A 17,521-nucleotide genomic window follows, 5' to 3' on the forward strand; every position below is an offset into this window, starting at 1 on the left:
GCCGAAAGTGTCCACCGAATCGAGGCTTAACAAGCCTTGAATGTCGTTGATAGAGAGAAAAAATAGCTCAAACTACTGACGAGCGCGTTTCATCCGGTCGATTACGGGGAATCGCCGGGCCCTTGGGAGGGCGGCCAGGTGTACGATGAGCATAGAGAAAGAGAGAGGGATAGCATGTTTGTTCGTAACACGCGATGTTACTTGCATTTATAGCTCACGGTGCGTTTTATGGGTAGATGGCGAACGCTGAGTATGTTAGATCGACAGAAATACGCCAAGTATGCACGTCTCTCATAGACATTTATTTGCAAGAAAGAGAAAGAGAGAGAAAGAGAGAGGTAGAGATAGGAAGGAGGAGAAAGAGAAAGAGAGAGTGGACAGGAGTTACTTGCACGCCACAGCGCGAAATCGGCGATTATCGCGTCGTCGCCGAACGCGCTCCGTCGTGACACGCTCTAGTGACTTTGTAGAGCGCAACGTGGGCCCGTCCGCGAGCAACGCGTCGGTGTCCTTGAACGTGTCGCATTTCCCGTCGTCCAATGTCCCGAAGCTGGCGTACCGGCGCCGCCGTGCGCACTGCAACGCCCCGACGGGAGTCTAAGGCTCGCGACCTCCCGCGACGTCGGCATTATCTCCCGGCTGCGCGACAGCGCGGTTGAGTGCCGCCGGTGACGATGCCCCTCTGCGGATCTAGTGATTTTCGGCGCGACGTAGTATGCGGCCTGTGGCGATGAGCAATATCAACAGCAGCGGGACGATGGAGAAGACCACGATACCGAGTTCGGCTGCCAGCCCGGAGCGATAGTACGTGTTGAAACTGAAGAAACCGCGCGTGGTCTCATGGACGTAGCGGTGCACGCCGCGCAGGACGTCGACGAACGTGTCGCCGGCGACGCGGCCGTCGTCGCCGCAGCAATCGTACGACATGTGACAGCTGGCGAGAACCGCGGCTGCCAGTGTCGTTCACAGGATGCAACGCGCCACGGCGGTGACCCGGCGCGACCTGCCAGCAGCTTTCAATGCCACCGACGACGACGATGACGACGACGACGTGGTGGTGGTGGTGGTGGTGGTGGTGGTGGTGTAGTGGTAGTGAAGGAGGTGGAGCGCGCGCGGATGCCTCGCGGGCGAACGAACGAGTGAATGAATCAACGAGCGAGCGAATAAATGTGCGAGTGAGCGAGCGACACTTGACGGTGGACGCCAAGCGGGTTTTCGCTTTCGACTGAAATCGAATGGGCTAGACCGGCCGCCTGCGTGGCCGCGACAGCTCGTGTGGGTGCGTCGGTGGGCGCACGCGTGCGTGCGTGCGTGCGTACGTACGTGCATGCACGCGACACACGCGGTCCCGCGCCGCGATTCATTTCGCGAGACACGGCCGATACGAGCCGCGGGCCGCCTTCTCCGATAATGATAACGCGCGCCGACCACGAAATGCGATCGCAGTCTGCAGCTGTTGTATGTACATACATACAACACCTCGCGAAAGCTCTGTCGGGAGACAAGAGACGTCCGTATGCAATTTCCGGGAAATATCCGTCCGTAATTAGCTGCGCCAAGTTCTCTCAGCTACAGTCGTCTGATCGAAAGTTGCAACATTTTACTTTCGATGAGCTTTTCGTTACACATTCAGTAGATTTTGTTCAATAATTCTCAGTGGATGCGTTCTCTCATTTCAATAGGAATGCGGAATATATTGCAAAACTCAGCGAGGAAAAGTGTTACTACACTTAATCAGTCGACTGTACTGCATTCCGAAATGTACAGGCAATACCGAAATTCTGTGGTTTCTACATTGCATATATTAGAATCGTGCCGTAGATTTTGAAATTGTATTCACGCAAAGTATTTACGTGATGTATACATGGTCTTTTTATAGATAATGTAAGCAACGTAGAATATTATAAATTATATTAAAATTATAAAAACAGAAAAATTCACAGAGAATCCTGCAAATTTTAATTTTGTATTTAGGTAACAAAGTTCATAAGTTTTTATCGAGATTCTACAGATTCAATAAAGATACGAACCTTTGTTAATTAATTTTTTAACCTATACGTTCTTCAAACGATATTCACAGATTACTAGCTGTCTAGATAAGTGATATCTGATGTATATTTTACGTTGTCTATACGTAGACAGAGTATTAATTTATACGCAACGTTCAATTCTGACATATATGTGGGTTTTCGATATTATCATTTTGGAATGCAACCAAAAAAAATGCGCTATCGTTGCTATTCATATATATATCGTTGCTTATTGATTATCGATTTAATTAAACATGATGAATATCATGAGATAGCAGATAATGTAAGTAAAAGAATTTCCCCATTGCTGATATTTTACGGTTTTTGACGGAAAAAAATGTAGGGGAGCAGAAAGGGGAAACGTGGTCTCAGTATGTAAATGGATCATACACGAGCTCGACTTACAAAACGCGGATGTGCAGATGAGACCGCGTTGCGATTAAGTTACGCACGTGTCACTTATGAATGACAAGTGTGACGTGCGCACGTATCAACAAAAGTCACGTGCATCGCCGTAACCGCGGCATCTTGTGTGATTGAATAAGCGTAAGGTGAGAACTTCGAGGAAGTTCCAGTTAAAGAGTTTAATTCGCAGAGGAAAATTTGAAAATTAATAATGTTAAAGCCACGGGGAAAGAGTCGGGATTTTACAAATTTGTATACGAGATTGTGTTCTAAGCTAAAATAAAAATAAACTGTAAGCTATATCACAGAATTTATATCAAGACACGCGTTTGTTAATTAAAAAAAATTCACTACTTGTAGTTTATTACTTTTTTATATTCGACACTTACGTAATAACCGTAACGCTTGTTGCGTAAAAGAAAAATTCCTCGGAAAACTTGCGTCACTTTCCTCTCATCGAGAGTATCTTTGTCTTAATGTGAAATTTCTCGCGGGTTTAAGAGCAAAGTGATCTTTAAAGCCGATAGAACACAGAGTCATCGACTACGAAATAATCAATTGTGAAATGTCAGTCGTTAATTGGGAACAGGAAGCAACGTGTGGGAAAAACGTTAATTGAGACGAGCGGACGTAACGTCATTCAAATTTTTTTCAGACCAGATGCCGCATCGATACCTGCACGCGAAACGGTGTGAGCGGCGCTTTAGGCAACACTATAGCTATCATCCCGAGCCCGTGGAAGCGAAGGAATGCCACTCCGCGACCGACTGTGAAAGTGGTATTAATTACAGCCTTTTAATGCGTCGACATTTTTTCGCTCTGCTTTTTTTATACCTTTTTAGGAGGGGAACACGAAGCAATCGTGTCCCGCGCGAAAATACGCTCTCGCTGGGAGTACTCGTCCCGCGACGTACGCTCGACGTTGGATTTAACATTGAACCGGTATCTGAAATCGGTAAACCTAACACCGAGTCGAAGGTTGAATTAGTAAAATGCAATTATCGTTCTGACTGTGTCAAGTGGAAAGTGATTTAAATACCTGCCTAACTATGCAACATCTCAACACGAAATAAAATGCACGTCTTGGATCTATCAAACTATGTACAAGTTTATTCTTAACGCGCGACATAAATCTTATAGTTATCTTATAATACTTGTGTTATTTGGAGGTACAAGTAACCTAGTAATAACTTAGCACTAGTATACAAATATCTCAGTACTAATGTTATTATTGGTTATCTGGTACTCTAGCAGTACTTGTATATTTAGTTTCAATATATCTGAACATTTGTTATCTTAATGCAGTTTGGAATAGAGTTGGCGTTCACTAAAACTTATCCTTGAATGATTTCTAGAAGAAAAATGCTCTTATTGTGAACATAAGCTGTGTTTCAAACTGCATTAAAGAAAAAGTGTACAAACCATATTGAAACAGAGTATACCACTTAGAGATACACAAATAATCTGTTCTACTCTCTGTTCCATCATTTATCATATAAAGTTAAGTGTAAATTATCTGTATAAATGTTATGTATTTTAATAAATATATTGTTTAAATGATACGGTTTATCTTACACAAGAGTTTAATCGACTACTTTTTCTCTTCGTTCAGATTGTACTTTGTCTTCAGTTTATCCAGATCCTCCATCTTTTTGTCAACGTCAATTCGCTTAAACGCCTTATTGCTCTGGTAGTATAGAACCACCAAGTAACGGTTACATACATTGAAACCACTCAAGTGATCGCATGCATTTTTAGCATCAAATATGTCTTCATAAACAACAAATGCTGTGCCTCTTGTTTCAGCCGTATTACCCCTAAAGTAACAATCGAATTTATTATGAAAAATTGATCTGTGTGTAATAAAGAAACTACTTTATCCAACCACATTAACCATAGTCTGTTACTTACACCCTGATTTGCCTGATAGCACCATACTTGCCAAATATATCGTACATTTCTTCAGCTGTAATTTTATATGGTAAATTTCTAATATATAATACCCTATTCACTTCTGGAGGCAGCCTCACCTTTAAAAGAAACATTTGTCTTAAAAAACAAGGGGCTAAGTTTGGTTGAGTGAGGTTAGGTCATGTTAATATTTGTCTCTGTCGTAACCTATTAATACTGCGAGTTTTTTCTATACTCACGTTAGCACGGCGTTGCAACATTGCCATCGTCATTTTGGCGAAAGTATTTTTTTACTGACTGTTTTGCAAATAAACACTCCAAAATAAGTTCACAATTACGGAACACACACCTCAGCGCTACTATAAGGGCGAATCCACATCTTGGTAGAAAAGTCGGAAACGGAAAGACCCAAGCCAATCAGAACTCGCGCTGCTACAACATCAGAAACTATCATCTGATCATGAGCGCGAATTTTGATTGACATCTGCCTGTTTTCGATTTTTCTGCAGATATCGATTTTCACTTAAAAATACATGTAATTTTCTGTACAAATAATTTTTCTATGTAAAATCTAAAAGTTCCTCTGACTTGCTATTGAGTATTTAATATTACTTGACAAGAAAAGTTCATTTGATTAATTGTTGAATCATACCACGATTTTAATTCTTCCACTGGAAATAACGACTCGTAGCGGAGATTTTGGAACTAATTTCCAGAAATAACGGGTCAAAAATTTTCGCTCATTTTCTTACAAAATAGTCTAACAATCTATTAGACAACTCTTATGCCTATATTAGATTATAAACTGCAATTGGATCAATTAAGTAGGACAGAATCAAAATTTATGAGCATTATTTGTGATACATATAAGGTGCCAAGATACCATTAGACCTGTTATTTCTAGAAATTAGTTCCGAAGTCCTCCGCAACGAGCCACCACTTCCCGAACGAAAAATTAAGGTAGTGATGTGACCGAATAGTGAGTCAGCTGTACCTTTATTTCTTAAATATAATTCAACGACAGTCAGAAGTCTTTTTACTATAGTCAGTATTCATAGTCCGATCTTATATTTAAGATCATCTTAAGTACTGTCTTAAGATGTCATGAACCAATCATAGAACCGTATTCGCATCTTAAGACGGTCTTAAATATAAGATCCGACTATGAATACCGGCCTACATCGCAGAAAATAGGCAAAATTCAACGGGTTGTAATTTTGACAATGAATTTTATAGACCTTCTACAATAAGCCATTAGTTATAAGCAAACAAATTGATCAATTGCAATTGAATATTTTCAAAAATAATCGACTGTGCTTGGTCAAGTTGTCTTGATTTATGATTAATAGCTTATTGTGAAAGGTCCATTAATTAATGAATTCGATATCTCGAAAGTAGACACTTCAAGCCAAATGCTTCACGAATCGTCTGACTGTCGTCCCTTTTATTATAGTCATAACCCGTCAAATTTTGCTCATATTTCACGATGGTCACTTTCATCACTACTGCCGTTAGTTTCCGTCAATTACAAGGTCCCCGCTACGAGCCGTTGCAGTCTTTAATAAGGAACAGAGGTTCACAACGCAGAACAAGAACCCTTTCGATCTGCAACGATGATCTATATCTTTGTAAAATAAAAATTCACTCAAAACAGAGCTGTTCAAACAATTCTTGGAGAATATGTGTACATGGAGAGACCATAGAGCCTAAAACATAATTATAACGAGACATGGGAGGTTACGATAGGTTAGGAACCTCCTAGGCAAGTATGTCCAATTGTTATTGTATTCGCTAAGATTATATTACAAATTTGCTTCTCTGTAATCTAATATCTCGCACAAACGGGGAATTATGTAAGTTCGGAGGACTTCTAGCTAGCTCCTTATTGTACCGTCATAATTATCACCGACGACTTAACTGACAGCTCGAATACATCCCGTAGGTCCCTACCACGCTGATCGAGCAGACGAGATCTTCGTTAAATGGTGCTGCATGAGGCGGGTAAAATGATGCATTACGGACCGTGGGTTCAGCATCAAGCAATGTTGGACAATCACCAGTGTTATGCACCGTACATCAACATGATACCATCATTTCAACACCGGATTCATGAACATCACCAACTGACAGAGGAAGAGAGTGAACAGACTGGGGATGAGGCACATGATACAGTGACACCTGCTACTTCTGGGGAACGTAGTTCCAGTGCTGATCTCTTTAGATTGGAGTTCGCAGCTGCGCAATGGTCCAAATTGGTCTCCAATGCGGAGGGTTTATTCACAAAGCTCATGACAAGTAACATCTTGCCGCATACAGACCAGGATCAAATTGAGCAATGGCTGTGCATGAAGCAGGAGTATGAGGAGTGCATATCTGGTGATGATACCACCAGTATGCAAGGCTACACTGAGAATATAAGAAGATCATTGGAGCGTATCGAGGAAGTAACGGAGACTGATGAGAAGACTGATGAATCTGCGAATCAAATGAAACTCAAGCTCAATTCTAATTGCACCTCTAGCTCTGAGAGCGAGCTGTCTAATGCCGATGATGACGATGATGAAGATGAGGAAGAAGAAGAGGAGGAGGACGACGAAGATGAGGAAGAAGAGGATCAGAGCGACGCGAGTTCGGAGAACCCGGATTTCTTAGAGAAACTGGACGAATGCATCAACAAGTTTAAGAAAGATACCGACAGGGAGATTGACTCTAAGAAGGATGAGTTCAGAGGAATGAACATCGAGATTATACATTCAGCGGCACGATCCGTAAACAATAATTACGTGCCGATAGCACGCTCTGTACCAATAAGAAATCCAAATTCCCGGAGGAACTCGATGTTGCCCGGTTCCGACATGTGTAATGAAGTGTTGGTCTTTAACGACAGCAGGAAACCTTGTCAGAATGAAATCCTTGAGAATCACCTAACTGAACGTACGAATTCGTACGTACTGGATAATCGCGAGACTGAGGTGAACCTCAACGACAATTTCCTAGCGATGCAGAACGACAATTCGCCAGATCTGTTGCTCGACGCCCTCAAGACCGCGGAGATACCCGAGCCTATTCGGGAATTGAAAACTCTGACGTTGAATAATGAGGCGAAGCAAACGCAAGTGAAGAAGATCCAGTCGGACTTGGACGGCGCGCAGAAGCGCATCGAAGAGCTGCAGACGACGATTAAAATCAAGCAACGTTTCATCGCGGACATGATGAAGAACTCCGAGACACGCGCCAATGCGAAGCAGCGATTTCTACGTAAGCGCAGTAAGCTCGAGGAAGAGTACTACAACACGAGGACGCAACTGGCGCAGGCAGAGAACGCGTCCATGTACAAAGACTCGGAGGAGAAGTCGGCGTATAAGAAAGAGATAGAATTGTACAAAAACATGGCGATACACTACGAGAAGCGTCTCATGGACATCGATATGATCAAGCAGATTGCGGGTGATTCCGCGAAGAAGGTTCTAGAGTTGGAGGGCTCGCTCAACACGTCCAAGAAGCAAATGGACAAACTGAAGCGTCAACTAAAGAAGGAGGAAGAGCGGAAGAAGCAATTGGAACAAGAGCTCGTTAAAGATCAGCAGAAGATTCGCGAGCTCGAAGAGAAGTACAATTTGACCGCTTCCAAATTGAAGGAGATGCAGTCGGAGAGCGAGGACGAGAAGCAGCACAAGTCGAAAGCCGACTGCGCCGACAAGAAGAACTTGCTGGACGTTAGCGCGAGGATTTCTCATCTCGACCACGTGCTGAAGGAAAAGTCTATGGACTTAGAGAGAACCGCGGACACGGACGAGAAGGAAGCGTTACGTCACGAAATTAGAAACCTGAGGCGCACCCGGGAATGCCTGGTGGACGAAAAATGCGACTTAGACGAGAAGCTTCAGAAAGAGAGGACCCTGACCACGGTGGAAGAACGCAAACTGCTGGAATGCGGAGAAACAATCGAGGCTATCGACGCTATGATCGAGCACAAGAACGAAATGATCTGCGGGCGGAAGGACTTCTACGAGAACCAGTCTCAACGAGAGAAGGGCGAGCGAGTGCTCATGGAACGCCTGAAGAAACTCTCTCACGGCGAGATAATAACATTATTCGTTAAGTATTTCCACAAGGTGATCGACTTGAAGGAGAGCTCGAAGAATTTGGAAGTGCAGATCACAGAGTTGGAGGCTCGCATCGCAAGCCAGGATTGGGAGATGGGGACACAGCAGATGGAGGCTAAAAGGAGGATCGTGCTGATGCAGAGGCAATACGAGGAGAAACTACACCACATGCTCAGGTATTTAGCGGAGGAGACCAGCAGCTCCGGCCACGAGAGATTCGACAAGGATTCCGAGCTTACCAAATACAAGAGAGAGAATAGAGCGCTGAAAAAGCGCCTAGCGGATGTGGAGGTGCTCCTTAAGGGCACGACACCGCCACGAGTGGCCAGTCCGTGCAGAATCCCGCAGCAAGGACTGAAGCAAATTGCGCCTAACATTCGGTCGACCACCAAGGTGACGAGACAACGGAACAAACTGATAATTCAAAAGACTACTGACTGCGACAAGAGAAAGAAGTGAGAACGTCTATTATTTCTTATCTATCTTGTCGTTTATATGGTTCATTTTCTATGGTATCTTTATTTCGCAAGCTCACAGCTCGATCCGACGGAAGAATCTCCTTGCACACGCCCGTTTTCCCGCCGCACGTTATTTCGAAAGTATCAAGAGTAAAAGAGATATCAATGGGCTATGCAGAATTCAATTGCGCCTGACAATAGTCTTCACAAACCTGTACGAATCAAGTGTGGTAGACCTAGTTCCATCGTGTGAACTAGTTATCTTTCATGTATTTTTGTAGAATGTACATCGCCACGTTCTACACGGAGAAAATATTGTAGAGAAAATTTTTTATAATCTTGGACCATATAAAATTATAGTCGAAATTAGTATATGTACAAAAATATTATGCACGTGTTTAAATTTTTACTACAAAATTATTTAATTAAATAATTGTTAATGACTTAAAAAAATATATAATAATTGAATGTTTTTTTTTATATTAGGTAGGTCGTCAAATTTACCATAGTAATTTATTATATTTATTTAAGTATATAGTCCAGTTTTATGAAAAAAATTACAAAAAGAAATCTAATTTTAATTTTCTCCGTGTGCGTGAGAATGCATTCACTCGATGTATTAAATGTTTGTTCAAGAAGATACAAGCGAGACGACGACCCGACGAGAGACGCACGTATGAATGTTCGTCTGCAAGAGAGTAAGCTTGGCGTGAAAAAAAAATTGGAGTAAAAGATGAAAATAATCTATTTCGCTTACGCCTCCTTGTAATCTAGCTCCTTTACACCAAAAATATTTCTCTTAAGAAATACTTGTGATGTAAGGGAATTAGAGTATAGGCGTAGGCGAAATAAATTATTTTTACTTCTCACTCCAACTTTTTCTTACGCCAAGCTTACTCCACGTATTGCAGACGAGCTTTGAGTCTATTATTGCATGCTGGCCCATGTCGTTGTATCTACACGGGGGACATAGTGCCGAGCCTCGTAATTTAATGTCTCTAGGCATAATATAGCCGCCAAAAGTGTAATATCCCGAATCTCACTCGAGAGCGTACTTGCATGCTGTCCTCGTTAACCCGTTTGTAATTCGTTTTGACGTTCATCTATCTAAGTGTCGCGTGACAATGTAGTAAGATACGGCATGAGTGCTTCTGGTTCCGATTCTCGCGACGAGATGAAACAAAAAATTAAAAAAGAAAAAAAATGCGCTCAGGAGTCTTGTGTATAGCTCAATTATACGTATACATGGAGTAGTCGATAATCAAATTCATTTCGGACCTCGAGCAATCGTTTAGAGATAGATGTTAGACTAGAGAGACCGAGCTGTTGCATTTGAAGAGAAAGTCGAAAGTTTAATTGCTGCTAGCGATTAGGTCTGTTTAGGATATACTGATTAGACAAGGACGCCATGCACGCTCGGCCATTGTATTTTCAGAATAGGTTGTTGGTGCAACACGCAGTTGTACTATTCACACGTTGTCACTCGCAGCTATTATTAAATACATACGTATGTGTACATCGCGAAAAAGGCATTCGATGGACACACTGAAATCTCCGGTATTATTATTAATATCGTTTTTCGCGTCGTGCGTAGAAAGTAGCGTCGATTTATCTGTAGCATGAGAAACCAGTGAGCGTGACTCTGATTTGATCGAGATCGTATCGATCCACTTCCACTTTCATCGTAATTTATTGTAATTTTGTAAATAAATCGATGTCACACGTTATACGCAAATGTTATCTGGATTACTCTCAATGATTTTCCAAGCGAATCTACTTTTTATTTTGGGATAAAAGTCATTCACGAGCTCACGATCTATCTTCGTGTGCTCAGAAGGCTGATTCTTCTAGATTATCGAAAAGTGAATTTCTGAAAGTACTTGTATTTGAGTACGACCGAATTAATTCAATGAATTATACGTGATGTCAAATTTATTATCAGCTTTTCAGGGGGTAATAGATATTATGATCAAATGAGATATTCTAGACACATCGAACGCATTCAGTGTTCGATGTGTCACAAATAAGTTTTCAGATATTGTTTTCTCATCACAGTGTAAAGAAACATCACAGTGAGAACAAATATTTCAAAATTTATTTGTGGAATATAAAGTTTATTTCTGTAAAATAAAATTTATTTCTCTGAAATAAAGTTTACTTCTGCGAAATAACTTTTATATATCTTACAACTAAATTTTTCAGTATTTTTTTTCAGTACAGAATTTTTATGAAACAACTTGTGTTTACTGGCGATTCTGTAGAGAACGCTTCACTTCTTACAACGTTATCGAAGTTGACGTGAACGGTAAGGCCGACGTTTGCAAATGGGCCTCTGATGGCATCGATGTCCACCAAGGGTGACAAATCGGTACGATCGTGTTGCCGAGCATGGAAACGAACACGCTATACGGCGTCTCAAATTTACCCGTTAAGTGGTGAGAAGTGTCTTTCACGGTACGATACTCACGAATTGGTAGCCGCGTCTTGGGGACGCGTGTAATCTCCCGATGTGTTTCGTATGGACCGATCCGAAACCAGTTGCAGGTACCGCGGTGCACCGTTACCATGCTCGGCACGCGTGAAAACGGGATGATCCAGATTTTCGGTGAGAAACAGGCACACCGTTCTATCGGACTACAGAAATACCGTAGTTGGTGGAAATTACGACGGATCTCAATTTTCCACGATCCTTCAACCTACTCTCTTAAAGTGAATCAGTACAAATGTTTCTGATATCAGTAAAAAGAGCATTTCATTGATGATCAACGAATATTCAGTGTGAATATCAATAATCAGTGAATAATCGTTGATTTTCAGTAGAAACACTTTTACTTATATCTGCTTATATCTTACTGATTTTGAGCACAACGGAAGAACTACAAAATCCGTATGCTACAAATTCGTTATACGTATGAAATCTAACTTTCTGCACTTGTAACGATGGAATTACCGGTTTTTCTGCGATCTGAATGTAATGACACTGTCTATGTTTGAAAACTGCGTCAATAATAGAAACAGGTGTTACTAGCAACCTGATCCTTTCAGCGAGATTTTACTTATTGCAGTGCTATACTTTTAAATTAACTATCAGTTGTAAATATTGTATTTCATAAGAATATACTGATTGTATTTTAGAGAATAGAGAAGGATTTGCTGAGAGCGTTTACCCGAGTCGAAATTTTGATTCCACATTGACACTGCAAATTCCATCGAACTTAAAGAGTCAATGAAAAATCTCGAAATGTACAAACTATTGACTTACTTTGATGCTGCAGATGAATGTGTCGTCTACTTACTCAAGGAACTCGAAGAACTCGAAGAAGCACTCGTCCAGGAATTATTTGATTCACAAACTATTTAATTATTTTTAATAATTAAATTATTTTTAGTAAATTTAATTACTTTTTAATTATTTAATATTTATGCTATTATCTCAATATATTTTAATGGTATCTTCACGTTATAGAAGCTCGAAAAAGCACTCGTTCAGGAATTATTTAATTCTCTCTCGAAAACTATTTAATTATCTTTAATAATTTTAATGATTTTTTAATTATTTAATATTCGCGCGATTATCTCAATATAATTTAATAAAATTTTATATTTAGACTGCGAGCCGTTTGCATTCAGAGAAAAATATTTTAATAGCAATTATATAGATAACAGCTATACGAATTTTGTATGTAGAATTGTAATGTATATAGTCTAATTCTACATACAAAGCTCATATATAGTTATCACCTATACAACTGACATCACTAAGTCTTTTTCTCTGAATGTGGAACAACCATGATTCGACAGCAAACATTCAAAATTCAATATTTTCCATGTTTTCGAACAAAATGTCGAGAGAGACGCACGTCGCGATTGTTTATTTCACGGAGAAAATGTCAGAAAAGTTAAGCACCCGGACGCATCGAATGCACCAGAATCAACACTCCCTCACTGCCATTCGCGATAGTCGCCTTTCTAAGCAAGGAAACCTCAAAAAACATAACATGTATTTGTGTAAAAGAAATAAGAATCCTATCTAACATTTCAAATTAACCCTTTATTTGGCAGACTCAAAAAATAGAAGAATTTTTGAATAAATAAAATAAATAAAGTAAATTTAAGTGAAAAATAAATGATGTCTCCTAAATGCAATTATATTTTCAAAATGTCATTTTGAAATCACGATCTCAGTGATTTTTGCCATCCAATAGCAATACTTGTTCGATAAGCGAAGTATGATCATTATTATACATCGGTATATTAATTGGCGAATGTGTGATACACACGCGATTGGAAATGAGCGAAGTGCGGCTATATTCGCACGAGGAAGCAACATTTGTATCGGAAATGTCGAGGGTCTCACAAGTACGAAACATGCGCACGCGAAGAGAATCAAAATACGTATAAATGGAGTCATTTGAAACTGTATATCCCAGAATAACCGATGAATCGTGGAACATTCCACGTAATATCGCTCTTATATGCTTTATCTGACGACTTTTCAACCAGAAACAAGACCAAATTATGGATCACAAGCGATGTCCCCACCATCTACCTTGACACTTACCTTAGGGGATCCTGGCGTGAATATCGAATTCCACCGGTGCATCTTCCACGGTAGGGAGATGTCGAAAAATTGCGCGCACGGGTGCATTCGATGCATAAAGAATCAGTCGTCAATTGCCATTTACAATAGTTGCATGTTCGAACGGAAAATCTCTGTCACAAATCATTATCGTTTAATAATTGCTCGATACACCATCGTTAACAGATAAGCTACAATTGACAAACAAAATAAACGAGATGTGACGTCATCGTACCTTAATATGTTAATTGGCAAATATACACACGATTGCAATTGGTAATTGGCGAAAAGAGTACGGCTATATTCGGACGAAATTTATATACATTTTTTTAGATCGGATAAGCAGATGGTAAATTATTTATTAAGGATTAATGTGTGGTTAAATGGGTCCAGAAGAACAACACTTAATCTCATCTCTTCTTAATTTTTGTTTTTTTTTTTTTTTTTTTTTAATAACCTCTTAAGTGATATACCCGAAAAAGTTTCGTAATAAAATAATAAATTCTTTTTAATTTACTTAAATAGCAAATACAAATGCAAAATAGTTATATTTTGTACTCTATCTATCAAAATTCTTCAAAGAAAATAGCAATAAAGAGATAAGAAATCTGGATATCTGGTATTTAAAAAAAATCCCCTTTTAAAAAAGAAAAACATCTTAGGAAGATCGCGCAATCACTTTAAATTACCACTGAAGAGGTTAAAGGAAGCTTTGATGAGATTTGAGATCAGCTCTTAAAAGAGCTGATATAAAGCTGAAAGAGTAAAAATGACAGTTATAATCTAATAATGCTGTTTGTTAATAGTGACTTAACTTTAGGCTCGATACAATAACAAAGGCTAAACAAAAGCCAAAAAAGGTGCTGGCTAATACAACAGCGAATTCGCGATCAAAGAAGCATTATTAGACGTAAAAATCAACACTTGTTTATATTATATTTGAAGGCCGATATTCATAGTTGTTAATTATTTTTCAGATCTTTGATAAAAATAATTACAGTTGTATTCGTGAACTGTTATGTGCGGCTGTCTGAATCAATATTTTTCTTGTATGAACTAATATAGTAAGTCCAGGTACGATAAACAATCACCGATTTACTATAAGCTTATTACTTGTTAAGTGATGATTGACTATGAATGCTAGCCTAAATTTCGACTCGGGTGTATTTCTGTACTCTCGGTAAATTAATCAAACGCCTGTTAAAAAACTTCCCGTGTAATAAATGATTTGGCATACCTTGAAATTAAATGATGCATCGCTGCTCGCGCCCTGGCGTCCTGCGTCCTCCATCCTCGGTCCAGTATCCTGACAGCTCTGTTGTGGCAATTGCACTGGCACTGACACTCGCGTAGACACGATTTAATACGATACGAGTGTTAAATAACGCGATGTCGACGAGAGAGTTAATCTAGTATCTCAAAGTATCGACGAAATACTTCAATTATCCGAGAGGAATAATAGATAACGCACTGACACACGTAGTCCACGATATGTGCGTCGCTCGCGGGTCCGGGGCTGAATGAACACATCCGGAAAAGTCAGCGAGACACGAAGGTAAATTTGATTGGCTCGAAGATCCCGTATGTTTTGATTGTGCAGAAAAACAGTAGATAACACACCGATACACGTAGACCGTTGTGTGCGTGTCGTTCGCCGGCCCGGAACTGAATGGGAACATCTGAAAAAATTCGCGAGACACAAAGGTAAATTTGACGCCTTCAAGGTCCCGGATGTTTTGATTATGTGATCGCTCGGCGCTTACTGATAGCCGTTAGGGACGACCGTTGGGAATATGTTTACATTTGTTGCCGATCGTTTTGGTCGAGAAATAGAAAGTGTCTACGCGATAAAGAAATAAGGCAAAACGAAAATTTGTCTGCTTGTCTAGTAGTGTTACGTTAATATATCGGGTAGTACAAGGAGCATTAAGAGATGACATTAGCACTTTCGAGATTTGTGACAAATTCTAATTTTCGATTTGGTTACCTTTATTGCGAGATATATATAGATATTTTTTTTCTTTATATTGTAAAAAAATATTTAAAAACTTATTTCTGTAAAATAAATATTCTAGGAAATAAATTTTATCTTTTGAAAATATTTGAAGATTTATTTATTTATGGGATATAACGTTTATTTCTGCGATATTTATTTTACAGAAATCAATTTTATACTCTGCAAGTAAATTTTAAATATATGTTCTTTCTGGATGCACTAGATTTCTAGGACCAATTTTGTCTTCACAATTTTCTGCGAGACATTCTTTGCAGCTCTTGTAGGATCTAACAAGTAAACCTACCCAAAAGGTACACTCCGATTTCTCTCTAATTTGGCATAAATGTAGAAGTACAACAAATATTTAAGTTATATTTTTTCATCTTGGCCCATTTTGAATTTCACGGGCAGCTTATAGTTTTTTAATTTTCTCTAATCAACAAGTACAACGAAAATGCATAAGAAATAAAATTGAATACAAGATATAGTTAAATAATTTTAACAAGTCGACATAGCTGAGACATAAAGCATTCTAAATTTCTTTAGCAGAGATTCCAACCGAAATATTTTAAATCTGTGCAACATTAATAAAAAATAGTTCGAATCTCGGCCAAACCAAAAGAGAAATCCGGCAATTTTAATTAAAATTTTAACAAAATCGGCATAGCTGAGACACGAATCATTCTACATTTCTTTACCCAAGATTTCAACCAAAATATTTCAAATCTGTGCTAAATTAGTCAAAATGGTTGGGATCTCGGCAAAACCGAGAAATTATTTATATAAATAATTTTTTCAACTTTTTACATGTTTTGTTTAAATATTTTATTATTTATACAAATAATTTTACATATTTGACTTTATATTCATAATTAGCAAACCAAAAACACATATCTTGTATTCAATTTTATTTCTTATACATTTTTGTTGTACTTGTTGTTGATAGGAGTGATTAAAAAGCTATAAATTGCCCGTGAAACTCAAAGTAGGTCGAAATGAAAAAATATTACCTAAATATTTTTGTACTTCTACATTTGTGTCAAGTTAGAAAGAAATCGGAGTGTAACTTTTGAGTATGTTTACTTGTAAGTAACGTGACGAAGATGAAACAGCCTCGGTGGCCGCCGAGCGTGTTCCCGAGCGCGCCTCAATATCCATCGTTAAATCGAGCACCATCATTTTCATCGGACGACACTTATTGCAACAGTTCGTGCTCGGTGATTAAATCTCATCCGCGGGTTTCACCTCAACGCATTTGTATAATAATGCGTGGAGTGGCGTCAGTTAAAAAGTCCCGTTAAACGCAAACGACGCGTTGATCATCGGCGTTTACCGTAAAAGATCGATACAATTCAGTAGAAGGAGGGAGCGAGGGGAGCCGATCGAATTTTGCTGTTAAACGCGCTCGTATAATTTTTTTTTTTCGGACTCATGCGCAGGGACGAACGAGGAGCCCAACGTTACGATCGACACAACGTCCCGCCCTTCGATAATCTCACCGAGATCAAAAACGAAAAGGAAGAATCAACTTTGAGCGAACGGAAGCACCGGCCGCTAAAAAAGATATCTCTCGAGAAGGCCGCGAGAATTCTAAGCGATTTTTTCCCGCTTCTCTCTCCGTGACTATCCTTCTCTCTTTCTCTCTCTCTCTCTCTCTCTCTCTCTTTCCCCCCGCGATTTAAAATTGCAGTCCCGCGATTTTCGACACCGGTCCGACGCGACATCACTCCTCCGCGGTTCTCCCTCGTTTGTGATCATGCAGCTCAAAATAAGTTGTTATCTCCCAAGGCGCGAGTGACCGGTGGGGTATTAAGTGGCCCTACGGAGAGCCGACGGAGAAATTTCGTAATATGAAGGGAGGGGCGCGCGGCGGGCAGATAATTCGATCATTAAGAAGCCCGTGACAGAGCGCGTCTCGTCGGCTCGGCGTGCGAAGCACCCGTCATTACCCATGTCCTACCGCATAAATATCCTGCGATCTCACCAATCTCTCTCTCTCTCTCTCTCTCTCTCTCTCTCTCTCTCTCTCTCTCTCT

The 17,521-nt window shown here is 39.9% G+C and overlaps 3 protein-coding genes and 1 long non-coding RNA gene across 5 annotated transcripts in view; 2 read left to right on the plus strand and 2 right to left on the minus strand.

Moving 5' to 3' along the window:
* LOC116843753 (solute carrier organic anion transporter family member 74D) overlaps positions 1 to 17,521 on the minus strand; it is a 332,001-nt gene that overhangs the window by 199,486 nt on the left and 114,994 nt on the right. The window contains exon 3 of the mRNA XM_032814481.1: positions 14,727 to 15,168. The gene's annotated coding sequence lies outside the window, so the exon portion shown is untranslated. The remainder of the gene's footprint in view (positions 1 to 14,726; positions 15,169 to 17,521) is intronic.
* On the plus strand, positions 1,204 to 3,995 carry LOC116843769. Its single transcript, XR_004377924.1, has 2 exons — positions 1,204 to 3,213; positions 3,278 to 3,995. It is a non-coding gene; the product is annotated as an uncharacterized LOC116843769 (long non-coding RNA).
* On the minus strand, positions 3,519 to 4,753 carry LOC116843765 (splicing factor 3B subunit 6). The gene is made up of 3 exons (XM_032814513.1): positions 4,586 to 4,753; positions 4,347 to 4,465; positions 3,519 to 4,252 (listed from the first exon to the last, which is right to left on the minus strand). The coding sequence occupies exons 1-3, from the start codon at positions 4,616 to 4,618 to the stop codon at positions 4,027 to 4,029; spliced, it is 378 nt and encodes a 125-aa protein (XP_032670404.1). The 5' UTR covers positions 4,619 to 4,753; the 3' UTR covers positions 3,519 to 4,026.
* LOC116843752 (kinesin-like protein costa) lies at positions 5,307 to 10,639 on the plus strand. 2 transcript variants are annotated; one of them, XM_032814479.1, is made up of 3 exons: positions 5,307 to 6,112; positions 6,289 to 8,907; positions 8,983 to 10,639. In XM_032814479.1, the coding sequence occupies exons 2-3, from the start codon at positions 6,329 to 6,331 to the stop codon at positions 9,062 to 9,064; spliced, it is 2,661 nt and encodes an 886-aa protein (XP_032670370.1). In that variant the 5' UTR covers positions 5,307 to 6,112; positions 6,289 to 6,328; the 3' UTR covers positions 9,065 to 10,639. The 2 variants fall into 2 exon arrangements, with proteins under 2 accessions (XP_032670370.1, XP_032670369.1); XM_032814478.1 differs by having other exon boundaries at positions 5,307 to 6,108.

This window comes from Odontomachus brunneus, unplaced genomic scaffold, assembly GCF_010583005.1.
Source record: "Odontomachus brunneus isolate Ranch 3 - 2012 unplaced genomic scaffold, Obru_v1 Obru_scaffold_035, whole genome shotgun sequence".
Taxonomy (NCBI): domain Eukaryota; kingdom Metazoa; phylum Arthropoda; class Insecta; order Hymenoptera; family Formicidae; genus Odontomachus; species Odontomachus brunneus.